Here is a 26,297-nt window from a genome sequence, read left to right on the forward strand (position 1 = left end):
TTAGTACTTGTCATCAACATTTCAACAGAATGTGGAACATACACAATCAAAGGGTGACCTATAACAATGCTTTCACATCTCTCAATGCTGACACCAGTCACAGCAACGGATTTGAGACATTCAGGCAATGCTGAAGCTACTGGATCTAATGTAGCTGAGAAATAGGCAACTAGTCTATGGACACCTCCATGATTCTGAGTCAGAACTGATAATGCACAATTGAACAATGAAAAAGGCTTGTTGTAATCACGCATTTCCAGAGCCGGAGCACGACACAGGCCCTCTCTCAGCTCTAAGAAAGCCATCAGGCAGTTGTTATCCCATGGTACCGGATCGCTCACATCCTTGTGCGTCAGCCTCTGCAAAGGCTTCCCCTTCAGGGAGAAATTAGGAACCCATTGGCGACAGTAGTAAACCATCCCTATGAACATTCTGACTTCTCTCTGAGTGGTAGGTACAACCATATTCATGATTGCTTCAATTCGATCCGGTGACACCTTCCTCTTGCCTTTCTCTATGGGATGCCCCAAGTACTGGACCTCACCTAAACAGTACTGCAACTTATTTGGGGACACCTTGAGCCATTTTCTGCCAAATGGTTCAGTAATGCGATGGAGTCGCTCTGGCAAGTGTCCTCCGTCTCTGACACGACTAGGAGGTTGTCTATGTACTGCACGAGAACAAAGCTCTGCGGCAGCACAAGACTCTCAAGGTTCTTTTTCAAGATCTGATTAAAGTACGATGTACTCTCTGTATACCCTTGAGGGATACAACACCACATTAACACACAGTCTTCCAGGCGGAAAGCAAACAACAATTGGCTTTCCTAATGAACGAGTATCGAAAAGAATGCTTGACACGGAACAATCACCATAAACCACTCTGCCTTGCATGGAATCTGGAATAGTACTACTGATGGATTTGGTACCACTGGACAACATGGAACCACAATCGTGTTGACCTTTCGCAGGTCCTGCATGATTCTGAATTTTCTGCTCGGTTTCTGTAATCCCATAATGGGTGAGTTGCATGGACTGCCCATTATCTCCTTCAGGATTCCCTGCTTGATAATGGAATCGATTACAGGCTTGATCCCTGCGACCGTCTCTGGTGACAGATTGTACTGGGATGTTCTCGGAAACTCAACATTATGCTTAATCTGGATCATAACTGGTTCTACACCTTTGATCAATCCAATCTCCTCTCCTGTAAAGTCCAACACATCTAGTGAGACAGAGTCCCTCAAATCAAGTGGAAGTTCTTCCACTTTAAACACAGGGTACATTTCTATGCACAAATGTTGATTTGCAACTTTAAAGGTGTCGATCCCGAAAGGTCCTTATTCTCACAGGAATCAGCTTAGTCAACGGGTTTGTCATTTTCATATTTGTCACTCCTACAACTTGGATTGATTGTCCTGAGAGGGGTAGGCTGGGAACTACTGCAGATCTTACAGTAGAACGGGTAGCACCAGTATCAACCAAAAAGGTGGTAGGATGACCGTCAACATCCGCCTATATGAACGGTCCCCTCTGGTCTACCTCTAAGACTGCCCCAAGAGTGCATTCTTCCTCTCTCCTCAGGCAACGTAATTTCAACTGTTCTGAGCTGTACTCATCAAAATTCTCAAAAAAGGGGCTTCTGCTGGTACGTTTTAACTCCCTGCAGAATATTCGGAGGTTGTGGAACCAATGTTCCTCATTGCATGGACCTGGGCCTCGTCACTGTATTCACGACCTCAGGTACCTGCACCATCTCCTCCTCTTGATGGACCTGATTGCCTGGGTTCAACCTACACTTCCATTTCCAATGCCCGATTTTGTGACAAAGGTGACATGCAGTGGTCTTTTTCAGTGTTGCCACATCCATCCCTGTCTTAGGGTCTACAGGTTTCCCTTTCCCGTGACCCTGAGCGTTCTGTGTTCCTCCTTGAATATTTCCCTGTCTTTTTCTTAGCGTCCCTCTACTTGGCTGTGCTTGGAGTACCCTATCAGCAGTTTGCATTTGGAGCAACATCAACTTATCCTTAAGCTTTCTGGGTTTCAAATCTACCTCATTGCTGCAGATCCTGGCATATCGAAGTATCTCATCCACTGACGTGTTCTGCCAGCAGATCAGATGTTGCTGGATCCTGAGACTAATTTCTGGTCTCAGACCCAAGACAAACTTGGAAACAAACTGTCCCGTGTCCTTAGGGTCTAAGGTGTCTAACCCACTGTACTACTTAAAGGCTTGCAGAACTCTCTTGTAGTAGTCATGTACAGATTCCTTTGGTTCCTGGATTGTTTGGTCTATCTTAACCCAATCTATGTCCTGTGTTGAGATCTTAGACTTTAGCCACTTAATCACTTGTTCAAACTTTTTCATAACAATTGGTGAAGGCCCATTTGTAGCAGCATCCCTGTCTTGTTTAGAAGTTGGCCAATCAACGGCAACCTTACAAGCTGCGCACAAATATCTTGGCACTACAATGTCAAACAATGTGTTCAGGTCAATCCACAACACTTTTGAGATTTTAACACACCGATCAACTTGCTTGTACCACTCAACAGGCTATGCCCTCAGCTGAGGAAATTCATTAGTAAACACTGCCAAATCACCTCTACTCCAAGGTACATGCAAATAACCTCCATTGGATACCTCTCTTAGAGGATAATCCTCCGATCATACCATTCCCCCTCCGGGAGGCGGCGTTTCTCCTACACCCTTTTTGGTGTTCTTCTTCTTGGTCTATCTTATCAAGCATGCTCCATGCGCATATCCCTATAATCAATTCTCGAATATGTGCTCTCAACCCTATGACCCTTTTGTCTTCCAATTCTTGCTCACTGTACTGCAACCTGTGGCTTCGTTGCAACATCTTTGTTTTGGACAGATCTACATCGCATCTTTTTGCCAAATCTGTTAGTTTCTCATGTGCCGATCTTGCCATGCAAGTCACATCTTTCGCTACAAACAGCAGCTTGTCAATTTCTTACAGTTTCACTCTTTCCAAAGGCAAATTCCCATTAATGATCTCATCTACCTCTGCTTTCAACCTCACTACATCCAACATCTTTGTCCTCATAGCCACTTTCAAAGTCCCTCGACTAGACACTCCGCTGGATTCTCCATTCTCACTTCTCTGGTTTCCATATCAATTCTCTTCTGTTACATTCCCTAAAGCTGGTCGACTTTGTGACTCCCCCCGATCCCAGTCTCCTGTCATCCTGTCATTCTGATTCCTCACTGGTGGTTCCCACATCCTGAGGTCTGATATTGAATTGGCCAATGATCTTGGTCTTGCCGTCCTTACATCTACCTGTCCTCTTGAGGAATCTGCAGTGGCTGGCAGCAGCATACTTGATTCTATAGGTCTCGGTAAGTGAGCTATGCCACTCACTATGCCATTCCCTCTAGAGCCCGTTCCCTCTCCTTTAACTGACTGTGCCAAATTCCCATTTCTCACTTGCTCTGGATCATATACTGACACTATGGGGCCGATGGTAACCGGTACTGTGAGAGCATCCGGCAGCCTCGTGAAACCTACAACTCCATGAGTTTCTGTACCTGAGGGGATCTGCGTTCCCATCCCTTCTCTTACTGTGGAGATTCTCCCAGCCATGGTTGTACTAGGTTAAGTCTGCGATCCCCCATTTCCCTCCGTGAACCCTGTCTTTCCCTCTACTGAATCTGGATTGTATGGAGGTGGTCTTTCCCGTAGTAGCCTTTCCAACAAGCTGTCATCTGTGTCACTATTGTCGTCTTCAACACTCTTCTTCTCCTCGGTGTTTCTCACCTTCACCATCAACGGGAATAACCAATCCCCCTCTATAGTTTCTACTCTCCATCTCTTTTTCCAATGCATCCCATCGCGCATCTTGAAATGCCCTGATCAACTTTTTCACCCTTTCCTGACTTTGTTCTCTCTTCCTGTCATGAGCTGCTCTGATCCATGCTTGTAGCACTTCACACTGTGTTGGTCGGGGTAGAGGACGTAAGAAAGACATCACTATTTTCAATTGACACAACACTTCCAACCTGAAAGTACCATAACGGCGAAAAGTCAATTCTTCCTTTCCCTTAGTCATTTTATGCCAATTTTCAAGCCAAAGTATAGTGTGCAATCCAACATTCGTAGCCATGTAATGGGCTGGTGTATCCTCGAGGTGGAGCTTCTTCTCCTCCTCGAGTAACCACTCTTCTATCTCCATTGGACATATCTTGTAAAACTTTAAAACAATTCATAATGAAATTAAGGTTTTCTTTTCACTTTTATTCACTCTACTTCCTGATGACAATCCACCAATCCCAGCGCGGCTTCACACCAACGGACCTATCACGGTGCGACATTCCCTTACATCACTCTTCCTCCGCTTGCAGCAGTTCCCCTCCTTTACAATTTGTCTCTCGCACACTCACGTGTCTCTTTCATACTCTGAAATAACTGTTTGTTCGCGAAACGACCAAAAAGTCACTTCTCTGTCTGTCCTCCAAACAACCGGACAGTCTCTCACAATTGTCAACCTCAACTCTGTCAACCGACTGTCTGCGAAACGACCAGACAGCTGCCTCAGATTATCTGCCCATGAACGGCCAATCAGTCATGTACTTAATCGATAGGATCAAATCACTCGATAGTCCATATACAGTATCCCACGACCTGCTTCGGTTACTAGTGCACTCACACACATGTTTCCCTATCACCAGTGGGTCAGTCATCGACGTCTCATGACTCCCACAATCTCTGGTCAGACAATTTCAACTCTGGGTGTCTTCTACACCACATCAGAATCAAATCTCACAGACCAACCGCGCTCACAGTCCAAATCCACAATCACTCGACTTTCACACCAACTCCGCAAGACATCGCACACTCAACACAACACCGCAATGTAACACCAAAACATACCTGTTCATACTCACTCTCCCACGAACTGCTGCTTCAGCAGCGCCATCCCTTTATGTCAGTTTCCATCAACCGTCATCGTCCTCCACTCGATCCACTGGATCACAATCACCTGGGCTCTATGAGATCAATATCTACCTTTCTCTAGTTCTCCCCTTACTCCAGAGATAACCATCCTACTCTGCTACCAACTGATAATGCCGGATTCTTATCTTATCTTATCTTACCATCTATAAAGAATCTTTGGTCTAATGGATCTTTTTATCTGCTAGAAGTGTAAAGGGGAGAAAACCAATACATTCAATACCATCAATATGGGCTAACCAATTCAGACTCGAAAGGACCACTGACTATGACTTACAATTTAAGGGTTTTATTACAAAGCTAAAAATAACTGAACATACAAACACCTCATGACGAGTTTGAAAAAATATATGGACAGTAATTCAAAATTCATTCTACGAATCAACCTAATTTGGTGCAAAGTGAAAAGAATAAGCAATTCTAAGAAAATCCAACAAGCAACAACTGCTCCAATATCCAAATTAGTCTTCATCAGTTACAGAAAGGAAAATTAATCAGTTAATTCTGTCCCTACGCTAACACTAGGGTTATATCCCTGCTTAGCATTTCCCAACCCAGATCGAGAAAAGGCGTCAGCTCATGAAGTCTTCCTAAGAAGTACACTCATGTTGCATGAGTCAATAGTCAAAACTGAGTCTCTTTTTTAAGAATCGATCCCTCTCTTCCCTTCCTAACTGCTCTCTGCTCTCATCTGCTCTTCTCTGCCGCTCCTCCCTCTGGGCATTGTCCCTAATACAAAATGAACACTCAATAGAACATGCCCCTGAAAAACTTTTCCTTGGCTTAATACCTCTGGAAGCTAACTTTCCACAAACATGCACTTCGTCCAATAACGGTTGGTACGACCTTGGGTCTCAGGCTTCTCCTGCGAGCTTCCAATTATCAGCATTCCACAATACACTGTAGCAGGTCTCCTCCATACCTAACTCCTAAAACAAAGAGCATCAGTCTAACTAACGAAGAGGATGTCCTTGCACCTGCAACAGAAAGCATGTGAACGAATCAACCTTGCACGTACAAACCTGCTGACTGCGTTCAACTGAGAGCCTACCCAGGGAAAATACATTTCAGGCCTACTCGATTTAGCTAACATAAGAAACCACGAACAGGCCTTTCCATTGCAAAACGTAAATACTCATTTAGGCCTTTGCACGCCGAAGAAAACACATATTAATAAACATTACATCTATAAGCATTATATTTCTTCACCTTTAGGGCACATTTAGACATCTCTACACATGCAGACTTTTATGGTACACGTTTAAATCTAATGCATTACATTACACATGGACGGATTCGTGAAGCACTTGCAATAGACAGTTACATTTAAGTGTCATTTTACCCTTTCTATTAACAAAAACTAATTTCCTAGCATTCACATATAATTTCATTATTACGTTCACAATTTCTAATGATTATACTTAGTTTGACGCAGAATATATGCGGGTGCGAACTAGCTGTGATTATGATGCACCCCTACAAGGATATATCATGATGCTCTATCATGTGTGCACATTTAACCCCTTGAATGCTAGTGATGGCCGGGAGCCTTCATGCGTCACAGTGGGCATGTGCGGAGGACGGCCCCTGGCCGTCCGAATCCCGCCCACTAATCAAAAGTCCATCACAGCGCAAACATTTTGCGCGCACGAAGGTGTTAAGCACAAATGAATATGTTTCTAATGCATTAGGTCTCAGGCTACATGAAATATTCGATATGTCATAATATCCAATGGTAAGTATAACTGAGAACTACATTGAAATCAAATATATGGAATATTAATGCACACATTACATAAATCAACTATTGTTTCCAGTAGGATTACTTTCTACTTATATGATAAAGTGTTTAATCATAGTTTAATTTAGCCAAATGTTATTCGCATGAAGTAGCACACACATTTAGAAAGTCACATTTCATCAGTATGGTGAATACATTTTCTACTAAATTAAGGTTATTCTTTATTTGTCACAAATAAGACAAAACATTTATGTTAGTTTTCTAATCCTACAGTGAAGGCACTCTTTAATAAATGTCAAGTTCAACACTTACATTAATTTGCTAAATCATACATGAATCATGTGCTAAGTGCACTTTCATACTGTGTGTTTCATAAGTGTTTGTGGCATTTTTGATGCATAAAGAGTGGGACATCTTTGCAGTGGACAAGGAGCATGGAACAGCTCAGCCTTGCAGAGCCTGTTGCTTTCATGCAACTGTAGGATCTTTGCTCATGCCACTCCTGCATATCATTAGTGTGTTGGCTTCGGATGGCAGTGCTAAAGATAGGAATCCTTATTCCATTGGCTGTCAACCTCTACATTATGAAAATGTGTTTTAAGGAGCTGAAACTCAGGAATTACTTGTATGGTGAATATTTACTTTTACTTTAAAGGGGCAAATAAACAGAATGTAGCTGTGCTTATACTAGAAAAGCCATTGTGGATATTACACAGTCAGAAACGGTATATTGAACTTGCACTACCTTTAACGTTGCACAATTGTTGTGGGGGAATTAAGATGTGAGATAGCATGCCACTGTGAATGCACCAGACCATGCCATGAAGTCTGTTTGTTTGTATGCATGTGTATTGTTTATATGGGCATGCCTTTGTGTGAGCATTTTCAAATGGGGACAAACACCCACCCACATGTGTTGACCCCACTCACCTCCGCCTCACACAGAACCACCTCTCCTTCAGAAAGCAGCTAAAAACCTGGCTATTCGATAAATAATGCACCCACCCTCACTCAAGCGCCTTGAGACCCTCTGGGTGAGTAGCGCGCTATACAAATTACTGAACTTGAACTTGTTGTCTAAATGTACGTATTGAATGACAGTTGATTTACACTTTTGCTAACTGAAATGCATAAACACAAAGTGACTCTTTTCCTTTTCTTGTGCCCTAATTCGAATACTCCGCTTTTATTTTTATGAAATAGACACTAACAGAATTGAGAACATTTACATAAATGTGGGCATTTAGAAACAAAGTTTATATTTCGTTCAAATCTTATCTTCCTTCATTTGTCAGCCTAGTGTTTATTTGCGGTTGTAAAATGAAAATAAACAGAAAGGTCTTTATTTTGTATTGGTCGAAAACAAATGCACCTGCTTACAGCAGTACATCTGCAGTTGGCCTTACTGGGTGCTCTTCATTGGCACAATACCTTCTAGATGGAACACCTAGACTATAATCTCTAGCCTATGGTTACTCCACAAAAGAACCGTTCATGTTGCAAAGACACTTAAAGTTTTTAATTTAACATTATAATTACACTTGTGTGTTTAATTGTTTGTATAGCACCAGCATATCCATAGAAATCACTTTATAGCACAAGATAGGGTAGTCAAACTTACGAACTTCAGCTTTATGTGTTAGGAGAAGTTGACATACCTGGACGTTGAAGATTTAGGGTCTAATTTAAATGTTGGCAGAGAGTTTACTCTGTGGCAACTGCACTTCGATGTATAGACTGTGGAGGCTAATCTATCTCTGCGACCTACACACACCTTTGATGGCATGATAGAGTAATGACCGTCTGAGGTTTGGCCAAGTATCCGCCCACCGTATTTAAATTGGGCGGATACATGGGCAGTTTTCACTGTCCGTCACCACCATGAAAAACTTGGTGGTAAGGTGCAGTGAAAACTTTTAAATGACCCCCACCCCATTTGAGAGTTCTCCCATGTCGAAGGGGATCATTATCTTTGTTTTGTTTTAAAAAAAAATGAAAATCACACTTTGGAATTTCTTTTTGACAATAAAAAAGCTGTTTGATGTACTGCTCCATCTTCTTGACAGAACCATCTGTCAAACGTAAAAAGCATTTACAGGAAACTGTGTCACACGGGTTCCTGTAAATGCAAGAGATGTCCACAGGGGCAGCGGACATCTCTAAATCTGCCTACATTTTAATTGGGCCCTTTGTTTTTAAGGTCCAGGTACCACAGAAGGTCGAATGTATTTGACGATGGGGGTTGTCCCTCGAGAGAGCAGTCAGAGAACCAGTAATGACAGGAAAGGAGAGGAAGACCTCTGCAAAGAGGCTTGTCTTCAAGTGTCTTTGGAACTGTTTGACTTGGCCCTTTTAGCAGGGTCATCCCTAAACATTTTGTCTTTCTCCTAGCTTTTTTCTGACATGGTGTTGGTGGTTTTAGGACTCTGGGCACTTTAGCACTGCTGTCCAGTGTAAAGTGTGTGTGCTCTCTGTGTTAAATATGCTAAGATTAGTCTACACCTGTTTGGCCTATTTATTTACCTGTCAGTCCCTTGTAAAGTGGTATCTCATATACCCAGGGCTGGTAAATAAAATGCTACTGGTGGGCTTGCAGCGCTGATTGCGCCACCCACCAATGTAGCCTTCCAAACTTATCCCAGGCCTCTGCCATTGCAGGGCCTGTGCGCACAGTGTTACTGCCGCTGTGACGTGGCACCTAAAATGTGTGCCATGCTCGTGAACCCCCTTTTACTGCATGTCAGTCACCCCTAAGGTAGGCCTTTAGCTAGCACTATGGGCAGGTTGCATTGTAGGTAAAAGACAGGACATGTACTTTAAGTGTGTGACATGTCCTGGTAGGGACAAACACCCATTTTGTTTTCTCACTACTGTGGGGCTGCCCTCCCATAGGAATGCATTGGGGATTCCCTGATAAGTGTTTCAGTGGTAATTACTGATATGAGAGGCGCAGCATGGTCAAGTTTGGTATAGTTGGAATAGTGATAATAAATGCTGCGCAATAGTGTGCGCAGATTTATTATATGTATTTTAGAAATTCCACTTTTAGAAGTTGGCATTTCTTCGTGCTATGTGTCTGCCTGCCTGATGTGAATTGTATGTCTAGCTTATGAGTGACAGGGGCTGGGAGGTGTGTGTGGCTCCAGGAGGGGCAGAGTGAGTAAGCACTAGGCTGAATGGGACATCTGCATTTGGAGTAGTGGGAGGTGAAGCCCCTGGTCCCTGAATAGGGCTGTGCCTAGCCTGTACAATGCTTGCTCTCCCCCCCTGCGGTGTGTCTGATGGCGAGCCCCCACCTGGCAAAGGAGGGTGTGAGCACTGTACACAAAGTGCTTCAACACCCCCCAGAACCAGCTGGAACTGGTTCCCCCAAGAACTGTGCTGGCGCAGACAAAGGGAAATGGAGTAAAATAGTAGGGCCTGTTCCTGGACTTTCTGGGGGCTTGCTGCTGCTGGGAACCCAGGAGGAACCGCCACAAGTGTTTGCCTCCCTGCTGGAGGGCCCTGTGTGCAGGCCTCCCTGGGGCCAGCTATGCCCCATGGACCTAGAACTTTGCCTGGGACTTTTGCTTCTAACGCCTCGTGAGCGCTATTCTTTAATTGCCCTGGAAATAGAGGTCTGGAGAGGGAATACCGATTTTGGGATTCAACTACATTGTGTGCGAAGGAGCTGGTGCCCACCATAAATTCTGTAGATTTTCCACGGGGTTCCACCCCGCATCTATGCCTATTTAGGAAGCGGGTGCCCACCCTGCATTTTTGTCAGCCAGAGCGGGAGCCTACCCCACTTTTGTGCCCACTTCTGACAACGGGTGCCCACCCCACTTATGGCGTTGTTGGCGGGTGCCCACCCTGCTTATGTGAGTATTTTAAGCGGGTGCCCACCTGCACTGAAGGAGTCTACAAGAGAAGTGAGCTTCTGCAGCTGCGAGCAGCAAAACCAGAAGTCAGGCACCCTGCATGACTGTAGGTGGGAGTTGCATCCAGAAGCCAGGAGAAGCCGGGCCTCATGCAAGAGGTAGGCCGGGAGCCTACCCCACCTCCCAGGGCGTCCCGGGCCCAACGTCTTGAGAGTCCCCGGAAGCCAGGAGGAGCCTGGTGGTGTGCAGGGCCGGTGCCCCCTTTCGCCAAGTAGAGCTGAGAGCCGACCTGGTGAAGTCAGGAGAGCCACCGCGTATGCCGAAGACAGGAGAACGGCAGCGCCTGCTCTCGCTCAGCCCCCAAGGAGTGGTGAGTGGGGCTGTGCCTTTACCTTTTCTTTCTACGGGAACCTAGGCCATGGTGGTGACAGACCGGAGCCAATTTCACGCTCCCGGGGGCACTGTGGTGCTTGCGCTCATTCTCCCAGGGGGCACATTTGTTTTAAGAAGACCCAGTGAGTGGGGCTGGGACTGCATACGGTTGGTGCCTGGGAGTTGCACCGAAAAAGCCCCGGTGAAGGGGGGCTCCGAAGATACTGGTAGGGCCCACTTTCGCACCTTTCCCTACATGAAGAGCAGCTGCCCTGAGTTGCAGTGGGCAGCTGCCCCCCGTCCCACGAGAGTCCTAACATCAGGGGCATTGGTTGAGGAGATTGGGGTGAGTTGCACCCCCGCCTCTCCCTCGCATTACGGGCATTTGTTCTTGCTGCAACAGCAGCCAATGGGCTAGCGTAAGCCTCATGGAGGGGCACAGAGTGGGGAAAAGTCCTCACTTGAAAAGGGGAATTGCGTGGCGAGCCGAGGACGGGCCCCCACTGGAGAGTGACCTGATTTTGGGGAACAACGACACTGCAGGGTAATATGCCTATGGGTGGACCGAGGTTCGCAATGGGTGCTCAGTAAGGAGGGTACCCGGATATAGGCATAATGTGTTTATGCTTAGTGCCACTGAGGTTCACTGCTGCTTTAGGATCTATGCCTAATGTGGAGGCATACTGTGCTTAGGCCTAATATGATACATAATGTGGTTATGCCTAATGCTAATGCATAATCAGGTGTTTGCCTAATGTTATGTTAAATGGGACTTTTGTTATGTTAAATGGGACTTTTATAGCGCAACGGCTACTCCAAAGGAGTGTCCCGGCGCTTTTGTGCTCCAGACCAAAGAAAGAGCTGGAAAACATAACAGTAAAAAGAGCAGGGGCCTAAAGAGGGGGCAGATTATCCAGTGAACAGCCAGGTTTTTAAGTCTTTTCTGAAGGCAAGCAGGTTAGCGGTGTTTCGCAAGGACGCCGGTAAGGAATTCCATAGCTGCGGAGCAAGAAAGCTAAAGGACCGGCCACCTAGCCGAGCCCTTTTGATGCGTGGCACCCGAGCCAAAGCCAAAGCTTCTGACCTGAGGGATCGTACAGGTCGATAGAAGTCCAGCCTCCTCTGAAGATATTTGGCACCATTGCCATGCAAGGCCTTATGGGCGAGAGTCATGGCCTTGAAAAGTATCCTCTTCCGCACCGGAAGCCAGTGAAGGGATACAAGGAGATTGGAGGCACTGGTGCGGCGGTGCAGGCCAAAAATTGCACGAGCAGCAGCGTTCTGAGTAACCTGCAAACGCTGGAGGAGGTATTCAGGCAGACCCAGATATAGGACATTTGCATAGTCCAATCTGGACCCTATGAGTGCCTGAACAGTGGATGCCTTATGGTCTTACCCCTAATTAGAATGCATAATATGTTTATGCTTGTGATTTATGCATAATGTGGTCTATACCTAATGCTAATGTGATTTATTGCCTAACGTCAGCGATGACATTTTAGGATGGTGTCTAATGCTAATATGATAATGCTTAGGTCATTATGGTACCCGTAGTTACTTGTTGTGTTTTGCATTTACTTACCTGTTCTGATGGTTCTGACTGTGGCCCGATTGGCCTGGTCCTGTATATAATCTCCTGTGAATACTGCCCAGTGCCAGTTGGCACAGTGTAAATGTGTGATTATGTTTCTAATGTGTTTATGATAATACAAAGGCTATTTTTGATATAACCTTGTGTGGAGTTCCTTTTGTGATGTGCCTAGTGTGTTACTGCTGTGTGTGTGTGTTGCGCAAACCCTTTACACGTTGCCTCTGGGATAAGCCTGACTGCTCGTGCCAAGCTACCAAGGGGGTGAGCAGGGGTTATCATCAGTGTGTAACTCCCTTGCCCTGACTACAATGGTGGTTTCTACCTGGTTTTAGCGCAAGCCTTAGACAACCAGAAATCCCATTTCTAACATGAACAATTTTAAACAAGTATAGAATTATCAAAATATATATAGATGAATACTAGATGAAGCTTCATATTTTTTCAAACCAGTAGCGTGAATTTAAAAAAAAGCTTGAGTCTCTCTTTCGATATCTAATTTTTTTCAACTTTGTTCCCAATATTACCTTCATTTGAGATGGGTAGACCCTTAATTTTTCTCTCCCCACCATCTGTCTCTGCTTGATTCATTGTGCTGGCCAATACTGTCTTCATCCTCCACAGTCCCAACTATCTTTCTGTTGTGTTGGTCTCTGCTTTATTCCATCTTCCTACCTCTGTAACATTTCGTGCCTCTTGCAGTGATTCCAGCAGAGGCAGCCACCAAAGGTGGCTTCTCGGTCCGGTGCCATAACGGCCACGGGAAAATGGGAAAAACGGTTTGGGCAGATTCAGGGCGTCCAACAACAAAGGGAGACTCTACCCCTCTCTGGGAAAGAGCGCACGCCAAAGGTGGCACGAAAATACCTGGCCAGTGGCCAGGTGACGTTTTGAGCACCTCCAATGGGGGATGCCGCCACATGACAGGATGGGTCAATGTGAAATATAAGCACCCCTCCACCCAGCACAGGTCACTTTTGGAAGCTGGGGGCGATGCGCCGATCAGCTTTCGAGCGGATGGACGACTTTCCAAGTTGATAATGTGATCTACGGTTCAAATTCACTTCTTAGATTCTAAGCAGGATATTGAAAATAATTTTGTTCGAGGCAGCTGAGCGCTGCGTCGCCCCATCGGTGTTGGGAGCACTTGATCGGCACTGCAGCTGGGCGAATGGAGCCATCCTGGGGATGTGAGGAGCCCAGCAATATTTCCTGCCTCTTGCAGTGAATCTGCATCTTGCATTCAGTCCCTGCGCATACGACCTGTTGGCCTTAACGCAACCTGCAAGATCGCACTTCCATAGACCACCTCTCAGCCCTTTTGTGATCTGCCTGTCATTCACTGCTCAGTCCACCTTTTCAGGCCTTTTGGTTGCTGAAATAACATCATTAAAAGTATTATACTATTAGTAGGCATACTATGGTACTGAATTTGTGAGGTAAATTATTCTCATTATCATAAAATAATGATTAGGCGTTATATGTCACAGTGACACTTGATGAGTTGTAATTCCTAATTATCACTAAACTGTTCGTCATGAGGTTTAGGAAAGAGAATGCACTAGCATGGAACAGAGATGACTTTTGTATTCAGTACCTGAATGAATGTCTGACTTTCGTTATTTATTGTGTCATCAAATCACATCACATCACTCTGCATCGCATCGCCACACGCAGCATCACATGATTTTACCTCAATAACTTAACTACATTTAGAGCCATGAAAGTATATGTAATAATGAACTGTGCCTTATTCAATTGATGTATTATAGCTTGAGACAGTTCATGTTGAGAATGCACAATCAGATTGTTCTCAGTACACACCTCGTAGTCAACAAGAGTGGCATTTACACCACCTATACCACTAGGAAAGATACACACTTGCACTTGCACAGCTCTGTCACATGGCCACTGACAAAAGTGTTATATGTGCACTTCTCCTGGGGTACTCAGAGGGGAACAGGTACTTTTAGGAGGGGCTTGCTGGTTTCTATGAAGGTGTGGTATCTCCACAAATGCTCCCACCTTCATGGGCACTCTTTGTTTCAGGGGCAAGCATGTGCTGTCTATCATGGTGCAGAGTCAGGGTAACTACCCTTCACCAGAGTACCTGCCTCTGAATTCGGTAACCCCAGCCTATCTTTGGGTGTGGGGAAGACAGCAAGCAGTTCATTACATCACTGACTGGGAGTGTTCCAAAAGGCCCGAGTGACTCACATTGTCTCTTTCCAACCCGTCTCAGTACTTGAGAGGTCTACAGTCTGTACTCCCTGTGACTGGTCTATTGGCCTGGCTTTTTTCCCTAATGGTAAATGCTGGTTGGCTTAAGGTGTTCCTTGATTGTTTGGGGCAGATGATCATGCACACTAGGATATGCCCAGGGTGAATGTTTGAGTGCCTATGTAGAACCAGGATTGCCTGTAATTAGGGATGGTGCCTCATGGCCTCTTTTATTACGTGCACAAGCACAACAGATTGCATCGAGAGTTTTTGTGCATACTTTTTCAGAAATGTATATATAGTGGAACTACTCATCTACATTTGTTTGATACCGCCAATGTATTTCTGCTGATTTTCCAACTCATGGCATTTTGTGTTCTAGGAGTACGTCTCACTGGAGCTGCCGTCCTAGACACCCAGGGATATGAAGCAACATTGACAGTAGAAGCCAGTGATGAGCCACACGGAATCCTGAGCTTTGCTCCTTCATCCAGGATTGTCCTAACACCGGAAGCCAACAAAACCATACAGCTTTTTATTAATCGAGAATTTGGATCCCTAGGTCTGTCTGAGAGCTGTTTTGAGAAGAGTAAAGAGTTAGCAGTACCTTAGATACAGACATTCTTAAACATCAAAAACATAATCCAATTGAACAGATATAAACGTGAACCCTCATTATATATTATTGCATGTGTACAGAGCTGTGTGATATATGAAGAAAAAAAAAGCACTGTTTTTAAATGGCATGAAGTTCAGTCGGTACTCTCAAATTGTCTTTTAATCCTCTGGCAAGCACCAAGCTATAGCCACAATAAGATCAATACATTTATTTTTATTGTTCAGAGTTTCTAGCTTGCCTTTTGATAGGTGGCATTATTCAGGTCTGAAGAGCTTTTCTGTATCCATCTTCAGCTGTAGATTGTTTAAAGCAACTTTAATTGAACCGATCTCAGTGAAGCTGTAATGAAACGCAACTTAGCCTTTTGCATTAATAACCCCATTTCAATGGTGGCTACGTGCCATTCTCCTCGCCGTGATTTGCTAAAAAAATGATATGTTCCTAGAAACCATGTTGAAATCTTCCTAGCATTCTTTATCTTGGCAGGACGTCTTTATTATTGCCAATTCTATGACGTTCTCGATAGAATGAGTTGTAAGTAATGACTTCTCTATGCTAGGGTTTGTGGACTCAGCTATGAATTCATTGCCTGGGTCATACACATTAACGGGAGGATGTGCAAGGGATGCCCATTTCTCTAATTCTTTTTGCTCGATTGATTGAACTGCTCGATGTATCGATGTATATTCAAAATATACTCTTTAATATGACAGGACTCTAAAAAGTAAATTTATATGCAGATGTCATGGCATTATTTATGAAGACTGATCAAACTGATCAGATTTGCCTTTACTGGTTTGGACAGGAAATGTATGCCTTAAGTGATACTGTAATAATATGGACTGATGATAACATAGAAGTGTATAGTTTACATTACCCCCTTATTGGAAAAGTTGAATCCATTTTTTACACACTGTCAGGCCCCTCAACCATGTGTGGCATCACATTATCAACCATAGGTGGCCCCTCGCCATTACCAACCCTAGGTCTATTCTTACATTATTCGTTTCATTGCTTTTCCTGAATAACCATGGAATTTACATTTTGCATTTCTTCGAAAAGCACCTGCTCATAACATTTCTGTGGCAAAGTAAAGATCCTAAGAAAGAGTTGCAGCATTTGTGTTCATCCTCTGTCGACTGCTTCTGCAACTTTAAAGTTTAATTGCCGAAGTTCTGATTTTGGTCAGCACTATATGTACAATCCCATTCTTCAATACATACTCAGCTACAACGTTTTTTATGCTCTTCCAAGATTTCTTCAAATTCCATGAATTCTAAAGCATGTTGGGCACAAAACCCAGACCAATTTAAGTAAACACAAGCCATTTTTTTCTGACAGTTTTGTTCTCGAAGATCTTGTCTGATTGCGAGTAATATTTTATAAATAACCAAAACTTGTACATGTAAAATTGGTCAATGTATATTTTTTAGGTCAAGCCTGGGCAGCGCTTGCGCTGCTCTGCGAGGCATGCTATATTCGAGTATGGACTTGAAGCTCCATCCACTCTCCACCCATATTTTTTATTAGCTTGTGTCATTGTCCTTTGTAAATTCTGCCTTCTGATTCATTAATAGGCTTGTTAGTCCCTCCTTAGTACCTTCCTTGTCTTCATTTGTAACTCCCATGAGAACTGACCCTTTTACTTCTGCTGATACACGGTAAGTCTTATTTAGTTTATAAGCTCTATTTTCTTTAACCCCTTCGCTGCGGCGGCTATTCCGCCGCAGCTCTAAGGGGGTGGGGCGGCCACGCGGCGGTTCCGTGCTTGTGACGGAACCGCTCCGTCACGGCTCGCGGGTGAGCTGTGCTTGTGACGGAACGGTCCAGTCACGAACCCGCCCGCCCATTAATTTGTCAGCGAAGGCGCGGAATTCGCGCAGGCGCGGCGAGCGGGCCGTGACGGAACCGTTCCGTCACAAGCACAGCTCACCCGAGGCTTGTGACAGAACGGTTCCGTCACAAGCATGCAAGGGGTTAATGGGTTTCTCCTATGGCAGGCACAACATGCTTTCCTGCAATATTCAGGGCGCCATGTGCGCTTTCACTTTCCAAGCTGCCTGGGACAATTGTGGCCACTACTTTGAAATGAAATAGGTCTCGCATTTACAAGAGTTTGAGCAATTGGCATTGTGAATGATAATGCCTTTTATTTATGTGTGAATTATTAAAACAGATAAATAGAAGGCATTGCCATTTACAATGCCAATAGCTTAAACTCTCGCAATCGCGAGACCTATTGTCTTGCAAATGCGTTTTTTTTATCGCTGATAGTTTAGGATGTTTTTGGTCTTTGAGTTCAATGCTGTACTCATTCTGCAAGACTACGGGTGCTCTTCTTTCTTTTTCCTTGTTGAACTTCAGCCAGCATTAAATATTGCAATTTTCACGAGTCTGGGTTTAAGTTACTCCTTTTTCTTGTCCATTTTACTAAATAAACTCGAAATGATATTGGAGAAACTGTACAAAGAAGTCCTACTTGCGATAGCTAACCATTTGGGGAAACCTATCCAAATTAAATTATTTGAGGTGCAAACCTATGCAGAATGTAGATTTCAGTTAAATGGCTACTTTATTGAACGCTACCCAAATTGCCTAAATTGAAGCCAAGCATTTTAGACCTTTGCCCTCGCTGCCAGAATTAGAATGTTGATGCCTATAAACACACGGCTTGGCCCTCTGTATTTAAAACACACTGGCAGGATTTTTACTTTCTTTTATAGATGTTTAGAATTCCACTGAGCACATGCATTAATCTGTTATGCAGTACCCATTCTGTAAAGGAGAATATCCGTTTACTTTCCAATATAATGTGATATGGAAGAAACTGAACAAAATTAATTGAAGAAAACACTAAGTAAATAGATTTTTTAAAGCACTAAATACATAGACCTTTTTTATGCCATTGATGAGATTGATATTCGTTCGAAAAAAAGTATTTTCTCTACTAAATTCATTATACAGATTATCATGCAACGAATTGTCAGTTTTCTGCTTTTTTTGTACGGAATTGTTTTCTTTTACAAATTTGGAAATATTTTCATTATTTGCCAACTTTTCAGTTTTGCAATACCTAGAGTAGGTATATCTCTTACAGTGACATACCGTCTTAACATCTACCACTAAGCTAGTGTAAATTGTGGGACATCATATTCTGTCAGACATATTTTGTTAGACTGGACTGTGCAATCTAATTGGTTCGCTAACAAGAACTATTCATTCCATCCATTGCATGATTTTGTGTTTTTGATATCATTTGATCACTACTGTGCAAGCAAATACATCCCATTATGGTAAGTGCATTATGTGCAAAAAGTCAAAATGCCACAAATTACCGCCAAAACTGATTAGAAAACATTTTTGTTTGTTACCAACTATTTAGGAGCTATCAACGTTACATATGCCACGGTGCCAGGGCAGCTCCACCTTGCCAACCAAACAGAAGGTCGGCTTGCTGAGCCCGGATCTGATTTCATACCAGTGTCTGGAACATTGATCTTAAGGGAAGGTGAAACGTCTGCTGCCATCAGCATTACTATTTTGGAGGTAAACCTCTTTTGTTGTATCTTTATATACATTTAGGAATAGTGACAATAAATACTATAAACCAGAATATTTTTCCATCAAGAATGATTTCTCATTCGCAAGATAATGTCATGAAAATGTGTACATTAGAAAAGATACTTCTGTGTTTTCTCCATTGCCAAAATTCAATAAAAACATTCTGAACTAGAAAAGATGTTCTGAAAACATTTGCATGACTTGGCTGGAGGGGGCAGCACTGACTGACTGCTAAGGCTGTGTGACTTGCACTACATTCTTGACTGTGCTTCATATTAGCTTTTTTTGACGCACAAAACAAGCAGAGATATGCAGAGCTGCTTCCAGCGCGAGCAGTCGGGGGCCCTATGATTGAGCGCAATCTGCTAATGAATAGCTAGGGTGCCCTAAGTGAGCCATGTAGCCGTGGAGGGAAATGACCCACATGCCATTGGTGACGGCAAGCTATTCGGGCACTCTTTTCCACATTATGCACATTTTGCACGTATCTTTCTAGAGTAATATGCTCTTTTTTGGTTGGTACTCTAGTGTAGTATTTATGTTGTCTTAATGTGCTAAGAAAGCATTCAGAGTGATTCACTAAATTTACTGTGAATATCCAAAGAGACTAAAATGTTATGTACAGATACGTGTGACTATGATTTGATTCACCAAAAGGACTTAAACATTGTAAATGGTGTAGTTGAACAGACCAACTGTGACAGCACCATAATCAAAATGCAGTCTACAGTTCTGGGTCCAAATCAAAGTAATCAAGAGTCTTTTTTCATGAAGGGCGCTTTGCATATTAGCTGTCCTCAAAATGCACAGCTAGTGCCCGCTACTGTTGATCTTGGACAAACAGTGTAGTCAAGTATGTTGCAGAGGGTGAACAAGTTCACCTGGGTCCAATTAGAGTAATCCTGCATGCTGCAGCGCGCTTGGTTTTAGTTCTCAAGAGATTTCACCACATTTCCCCGGCCCTGCAAACCCTCCACTGGCGCCCCATTTCAGTGAGGCCTCAATTAAAAATCGCTTGCATTACCTGCTGAGCGCTGCAGTCCTCTGCACCCTCCAATCTAAATGAGAAACTGAAAACTTCTGGAGCAAATAGGGTTTCCAGAAATGCCCAATCCCTGCTACTGGAACCCACCACCTTCAGTCGAGTATACATGAACCAGACTTTCTCTGGAAGTGCCAATAGAATCTGGAACTCTTTACCTCTCTCTATCTAACCACCTGCCTAGTAACCTTCAACATGGACCTGAAGCTCCTCCACTTTGACAGACATCTTGGTTAATTCACTGTTAATCAGACGTATGTGCTCACTCCACAGCGTTCTGACCAGCCTTCGGAATTTTACCCCACCATCTAAAATGATGCTGTAAATGTGTATTTCTTCTGCCCAATTGCTGTAGCTGTGTCTTGTGGTTACTCCTGCACACATCCACTTCAGTAATTGCTTTAGTTTAATTACTAGTAATGTTACCCGCTATAACCCTTATATCCTGCTTGTTGGAAAGCGCTCTGATGCCCGCGGACCATGTCCGCGCTAAATAAAATTGCAAAAAGAAATAAAAATAAACTTCACTTTAATTTGTAGCAAACTTGCTTGGTGATACCATCACTGTTAAAACACTGTATGCAAACTTTTCTCTTTTGAAGAGAACAACCTTATTAATTCACTCTTATTTTTGTGGGAAACAATACTGTTTATTAATGTTTTCCAAGCAATCGCTAAGTAAAAGCCAAATATGAAAACACAGTTGGGTGAATATGTACAGGGTTAATTATGGTGCTCATTGTTCACGTCCTTGTATGACAGGCCTCAGTGTAAGTTGCGGTGCTCCAAGGGAAGGAAGAATCACCCTGCCCCCTTGAAATCAGATCTGGAGGATCTTTATATTAGAACAAACCAAGACCCTGAGCACACTCTAGATCATATCATAGTTCATGTAGACAATTAATGCACAAAAGTTCCTTCCGTATTCTTTATTTTCTTCACTTCTTTTGCCCAGCCAACACGTGTTTCATCATACAGGGAGTTCCCCACGACTTCTTCAGGGCTAAAAGATACAAAAAACACCTGGTTGTTGCATGCATACAACACACCACACCGCAGAGCACCCTAGATTATGGTGCTACATATTATGGCTACAGAATAAGAAGAACGGTGTGTATACTGAGTGGAAACCCAAGCATAATAATTTGGGCCAACCTTTAGATCCATATTCAGTGTATCTACATCAACTTTCCACAATGGCACAGACAATTACAGTTTAATGCTACATAGAGCATGGAATGTGGGACATGGTTCAGTTCTAAAAATACTTCTAAGTGTATTTCTTCCATCCAAATGTGAGTAACCCCAATCCTAAGCACTGTTGTCAAATCTCATGCATGAAAAAATGCTCTCAAAATTGGAGGACACATACCTGTCTTCGTCTTTATCAAAAGGCTAACCACTTAAATGATATTGAGTAAAGACCCCTCCTACCTTGCGGCCGGTTTTATTCCATCCCGGTGTTCATCATCAGTGTTTTCACACTTGAGTCAATCTGTGTATCAATTGTATAACTTTTCAGTAACAATTGTTATTCAATATCAATCCTAATATTACCATTTTACAGATCATTTGCATATTTCAATCAAAAATTCTCATCTGTATCAAGTATAGCTTCATATGCTCTACTATTTAATTCATCCCTTCATGAACTGGGTCCAAAACCCCTAGGCACAAATTTCGAAGCCATTTATTCTTACAGGTAAAAGAAACCACCTGTTACTGTGAGTGTTATTCTAAGTGTCCCCAATTCTGTACTGCTAAATAATGTGGCCGATACACCTACCATTTAGCGAGTATGCTTTTCAGACATTTTTTCAGCGTCCATACTCCACCCTCTTCTGTGTTCAAATTAGCGGAAACAATACCTTCTCCCCATAGGAGATTTAACTTGACTCGCCATCGTCTAGCTCTAGCGCGTCTAATGTTGGGATGAATTTCTCACCCAAAAGCTAAATATGACAAGTATAATAAATTATCATTCTACTTTTTATTCCTAAAGTTTTTCTAATTTAAAAACAGCTGCTACACCTGACATCTGTGGAAATGTGGTAAAATCTCCTGACATTTTGCCTTGACAGCTTCAGTTTTCCTGAATTTGTTTTTGTAGGCCTTACAACTTTATGCTGTTTATCCCTGCTAACCAGTGCATAACTGCGTGTGACCTCTCCTCTAAACCTGGCAAAAGTGACCTGCACCTACTTGGCTCTTTTAATTTGCCTATAAGTCCCTTGTAAAGAAGTACTACATATACCCAGGGCCTTTTAAATTAAATGCTAGCAGTGGGCATGCAAGACGTATTGTCCACCCACTTATGTAGCCTTTCTAAAAATGTCTCAGGTCTGCCATTGCAGCCTGTATGAAGTTGTAAACTGGCAATTAGTCACCCTTAGGGTAAGCCCCAAATGGCCCTTAGGTGCATTGTATTTAAAAAGTTGGACATGTAAGTTTTACATGTCCTAGTAGTGAGAAACTCACAAAAGTACTTTTCACTACCTCTCCCAAAAGATAACATTGAGTTATCTAATTACATATAATATTTATTAACTTTTGTTTGGTAGCAGGTAGAAATGACATGCTTGGTGTCTGATGAATTGTAATTTAAAACCCTCTTTAATGGTAAAGTCAGATTTTAATTCACAGTTCTGAAAATGCCACTTTTAGAAAGTTGTACAAAAAAGAGATTGCCAACCTCACATTTCTTTCCTCCTCACAATTGAGGAAAACAAACCAAAATTACTCTATAGTTTGTTTGGTATATCCACTTCATACCTTTTTAATTTTTATTTCATTATTTTAGGTCTTTCTTGTTTGAAAAAAACACACCACACTAACACATTTAGCACTTTGTACATAAATTCACTGTACAAATACATCAACATTCCACAACACATATATATATACACTACACATTTCACAACGACTTTTATCAACAATAAATTCGTTTTCACAAAATATTCTCTGATTCAATTTAAAACCAAAGGACAAAGTAAACACAAAAGCATTTATCATTCAATATACAGCAACTTAATGCATCAGGGCTCTGTCTCTTTTGTTTATCTACAACGTGTATGTAAAACAAAAGAATTCTGCTTTAGTACTCAATTATTCCTAGGGCTAATTGTAAGTAAAAAATATAATCAGAAATGTACAGTCTTAAGCATAAAATAATTTTGAGAGGTAATTGTCTGTGCCAAACATTACATGAGCTCCCGTAGAGCTTCGCTAAGCTGTAAGATTATGTATGCCACATACAAATTGACTTTTTTGTTCGGGCTAGTGATATAGTAAATTAAATAAGTTTTATTCATATTTTGCAGGATGACATTCCAGAGTTGCAAGAGTTCTTCCTTGTTAACTTGACTTCTGTGGTGCTCCTTTTGAATCCTGTGACATCATCCCCACCCAGACTAGGTACAGTAGTTTTGTTGTTATGTATCAGCAGATTGGGAGTAATTTAGGAAAGCTTTTCTTCAAAGGTGTTGTACAATCTATTCTCAATTTGGTTAGCTTGCTGCTGCACCTGTGGGAATCATGTTTATTTTTGTCTGCATATTAATAACACTCCCACTGTGCATGCTAGTTTAACCAGAGATCAGAAGTTTTTTTTAAAGCTGTTGATTTTGAGCGGACATGTTGCAATAATGCTTTGAATCATGTTATCAACACAAACCAGGCCCTAGGTAATGGTAGAATAACGCCCATCAACGCGTGGTAAACAGTTTGGAACACTGGTTGAAGGTTGTTAACACAAAGGTTTGCACTATCATTTACAGTATTCCAGGCTGTTGGTGAATCAATGCAGTAGCAAACTTTATACATACAGAAATGAAGATAGTTTCAGTAGACCAGGGAAGGAATGTGTACCAATTCCAATGGTATGAGATGGAGAGAGAGAAGGTTCAGTACATGGGATGGGTGAGAATTGATAAGAGGTAGCCAAGGCAACATTTGATGAAACCATAGTCCAGCATTGCTTCTGGAGCTGAGAGAGTCAAGCTCTGGTGGCTGTCCCTGCTAATAGTAGAAAAACTTCTTCTGATGTTCTGAAATAAAAGTGGAGGAGGGCGCTTTCTTAGTGAATCATTAGAGGTTACATTTTGTACTGCTGTGTAGAATACATAACTTCAGCAACCTTGTAAAGGTACTTTTAGCTTAGGTCGCATGCAGAGCAGTGAAAGGTATTTTGAGTGGTAATTTAACCCCATTTCCAGTAGTCTACTAGTTAAGTTATTTAATTTGGCAGGAGGCCAGAAGTGCTTTTTGGCAAGACCTAAGTGAAAATTACAAGCTCATTCAGATTCTCGCTAAACCAATGTAATATGAGCTAAGAAACCCAAAGTAAAAACAGATAAAACCACAAGCAATCATAGAATAACATGAACAACTCATGGACAGCTGTAATGTTTCCTTAAGAACATCGTTCACCTAGAGCTGTAGAAATGTTACAAGATGTCAGGATGGTTTCTTATGTCTGGGCGAAACAAAGGGAAAACCATCCCTGAGTAATAATAGAAATGAGGTCTCTTGTTGGCACTGGTTCGCACCCTGCCCAAGTAAGGACCCTCACTCTAGTTAGGGTAAGGAAGTCACACAGCTAAGACAACCATCTGCTCACCCCATTTGTACCTTGGCACGGGCAGTCAGGTTTATTTCAGAGGCAATGTATAAAGCCTTTGTACATACAGACAGTAACAGAGTGAAAACACTACAAAAGGAGTCCAAACCAGTAATGAAAAATAGGCAAAATGTATCTGATTAAAACAAGAAAAATTCAGCATACACAAGTCAAGATATCATTTTTGACAAATTAAGCAAGTTTAGTCCATAAAAATCAATGAATGAATTAGTTTTAACTCAAGGTATCCTAAATGTGTCAGAAATCAAAGACAGTGCAAGGTGCAGGGTAGGCAAGGTGCCGGAAAAGGAGAGCGATGCATCGGTTTCTTACTACACATGGGAAGTGATGTGTCAGGTCCTTACTGGCAGAGTAAGTGATGCTTCAGTTCCTTACCGCTAGGCAGTTGGAGGTCATGTTTTGGTTCCTTACTGACATGGGAAGTGTTGTGTTGGTTCCTTATTGGCAGGGGAGGTGATGTGTTGGGGTCTGGACACGCGGCCGATGAAGAGTCAGCGTCGAGCGACAATGAGTCAAAAATAGAGATGCGTGGCTTCGTGGCGATAGTAGCAATGCAGGCTCTGCATAGATTCCACTTCCATGAAGCAGTCGCTGTGTCAGTTTTGCAGCTGTGAATCAGGTGCGGGTTCGGAGCGGTAGCCACTGACATTGGTGACACGTGTTCGGAACTCAGGCTGCAACAATTTGTCGGACCCGCTGCGATGGTGAGCTGGGGCCTGCGGTGAAAGCCGTGGTTGAAGCTTCCAGTAGGAATCATACTTTGTTGCAGGCAGCAGTGATGCGTCGATCTTTTGCAGCGATAAGGCTAGAAAACAGGCACTGTGAGTCAATGCATGAATTTTCTCAAATCACCAGGCTACACTTCCAAGGGCACAGGAACTGGATTTGGCACCACTTGGCAAGTCAGGACACTCAGAAAAAGATCCCAAACACTTGTAGGTGAAGTTTTTGATGGCCCGAGACTTTTTAACAGGAGGCAAGCATGCACAAGCCCTTGGAGAACCTTGGCAGCAGGATGTAGAATGCAAAATCCAGTCCTTTAACTCGCAAGAAAGATGCAGCAAGCAGCAGGCCAGCAAAACAAAGCAACAGTCCCACCTTCAACATCCAGCTCGTCTTCCTTGCAGAATATCCTCAGTCCAGAAGTGTTCTGATTTTGGGGTGTCAGAGGTCTAATACTCCTACCCCTTTCTACCTTTGAAGTAGGCAAACTTCAAATGAAATTCATTGTAGTGCACAAGACCCTGCCTTCCCTGACCTGGCTTCAAACACACCAGGGGGTGATGGAGACAACTTTGTGTGAGGCCAGGCACACTCCTATTCAGGTGATAGTGTCAATTCCTCCCACCACTCTATGTCAGGGAGGCCAATCAGCCTGATGATTGGCCATCAGGATATGCAAGGCACACCTTAGCACCCTTTGTGTGACATCCTAGAGTGAATGCACAAGAGCCTAACTGTCAGTCAACCCAGATGTATTCTACAGAAAGGAAAAGGCACAGAATGGTTGAGCAAGAAAATGCCCATTTTCTAAAAGTGGCATTATCAAACACACAATTTAAAAACTAACAACCAAAAGATGTATTTTAATACTAGCAGCCCGTCCTGACGTTGTCTGGGTATGAATTGCTGTCGGGCAGTGGTATATTGTTTTGTAGGATTTCGTTTTGATAGCATTTCTTA

At 42.9% G+C, this 26,297-nt stretch overlaps 1 protein-coding gene across 1 annotated transcript in view; it reads left to right on the forward strand.

Annotated features, from left to right (window-relative positions):
- Positions 1 to 26,297, forward strand: part of ADGRV1 (adhesion G protein-coupled receptor V1) — a 1,865,288-nt gene that overhangs the window by 536,106 nt on the left and 1,302,885 nt on the right. The window contains exons 37-39 of the mRNA XM_086963519.1: positions 15,136 to 15,315; positions 18,755 to 18,918; positions 23,296 to 23,389. Of these exons, the coding sequence (XP_086819645.1) occupies positions 15,136 to 15,315; positions 18,755 to 18,918; positions 23,296 to 23,389 (438 nt within the window). The remainder of the gene's footprint in view (positions 1 to 15,135; positions 15,316 to 18,754; positions 18,919 to 23,295; positions 23,390 to 26,297) is intronic.

Source organism: Lissotriton vulgaris, chromosome 3_1, assembly GCF_964263255.1.
Source record: "Lissotriton vulgaris chromosome 3_1, aLisVul1.2, whole genome shotgun sequence".
NCBI classification, from domain to species: domain Eukaryota; kingdom Metazoa; phylum Chordata; class Amphibia; order Caudata; family Salamandridae; genus Lissotriton; species Lissotriton vulgaris.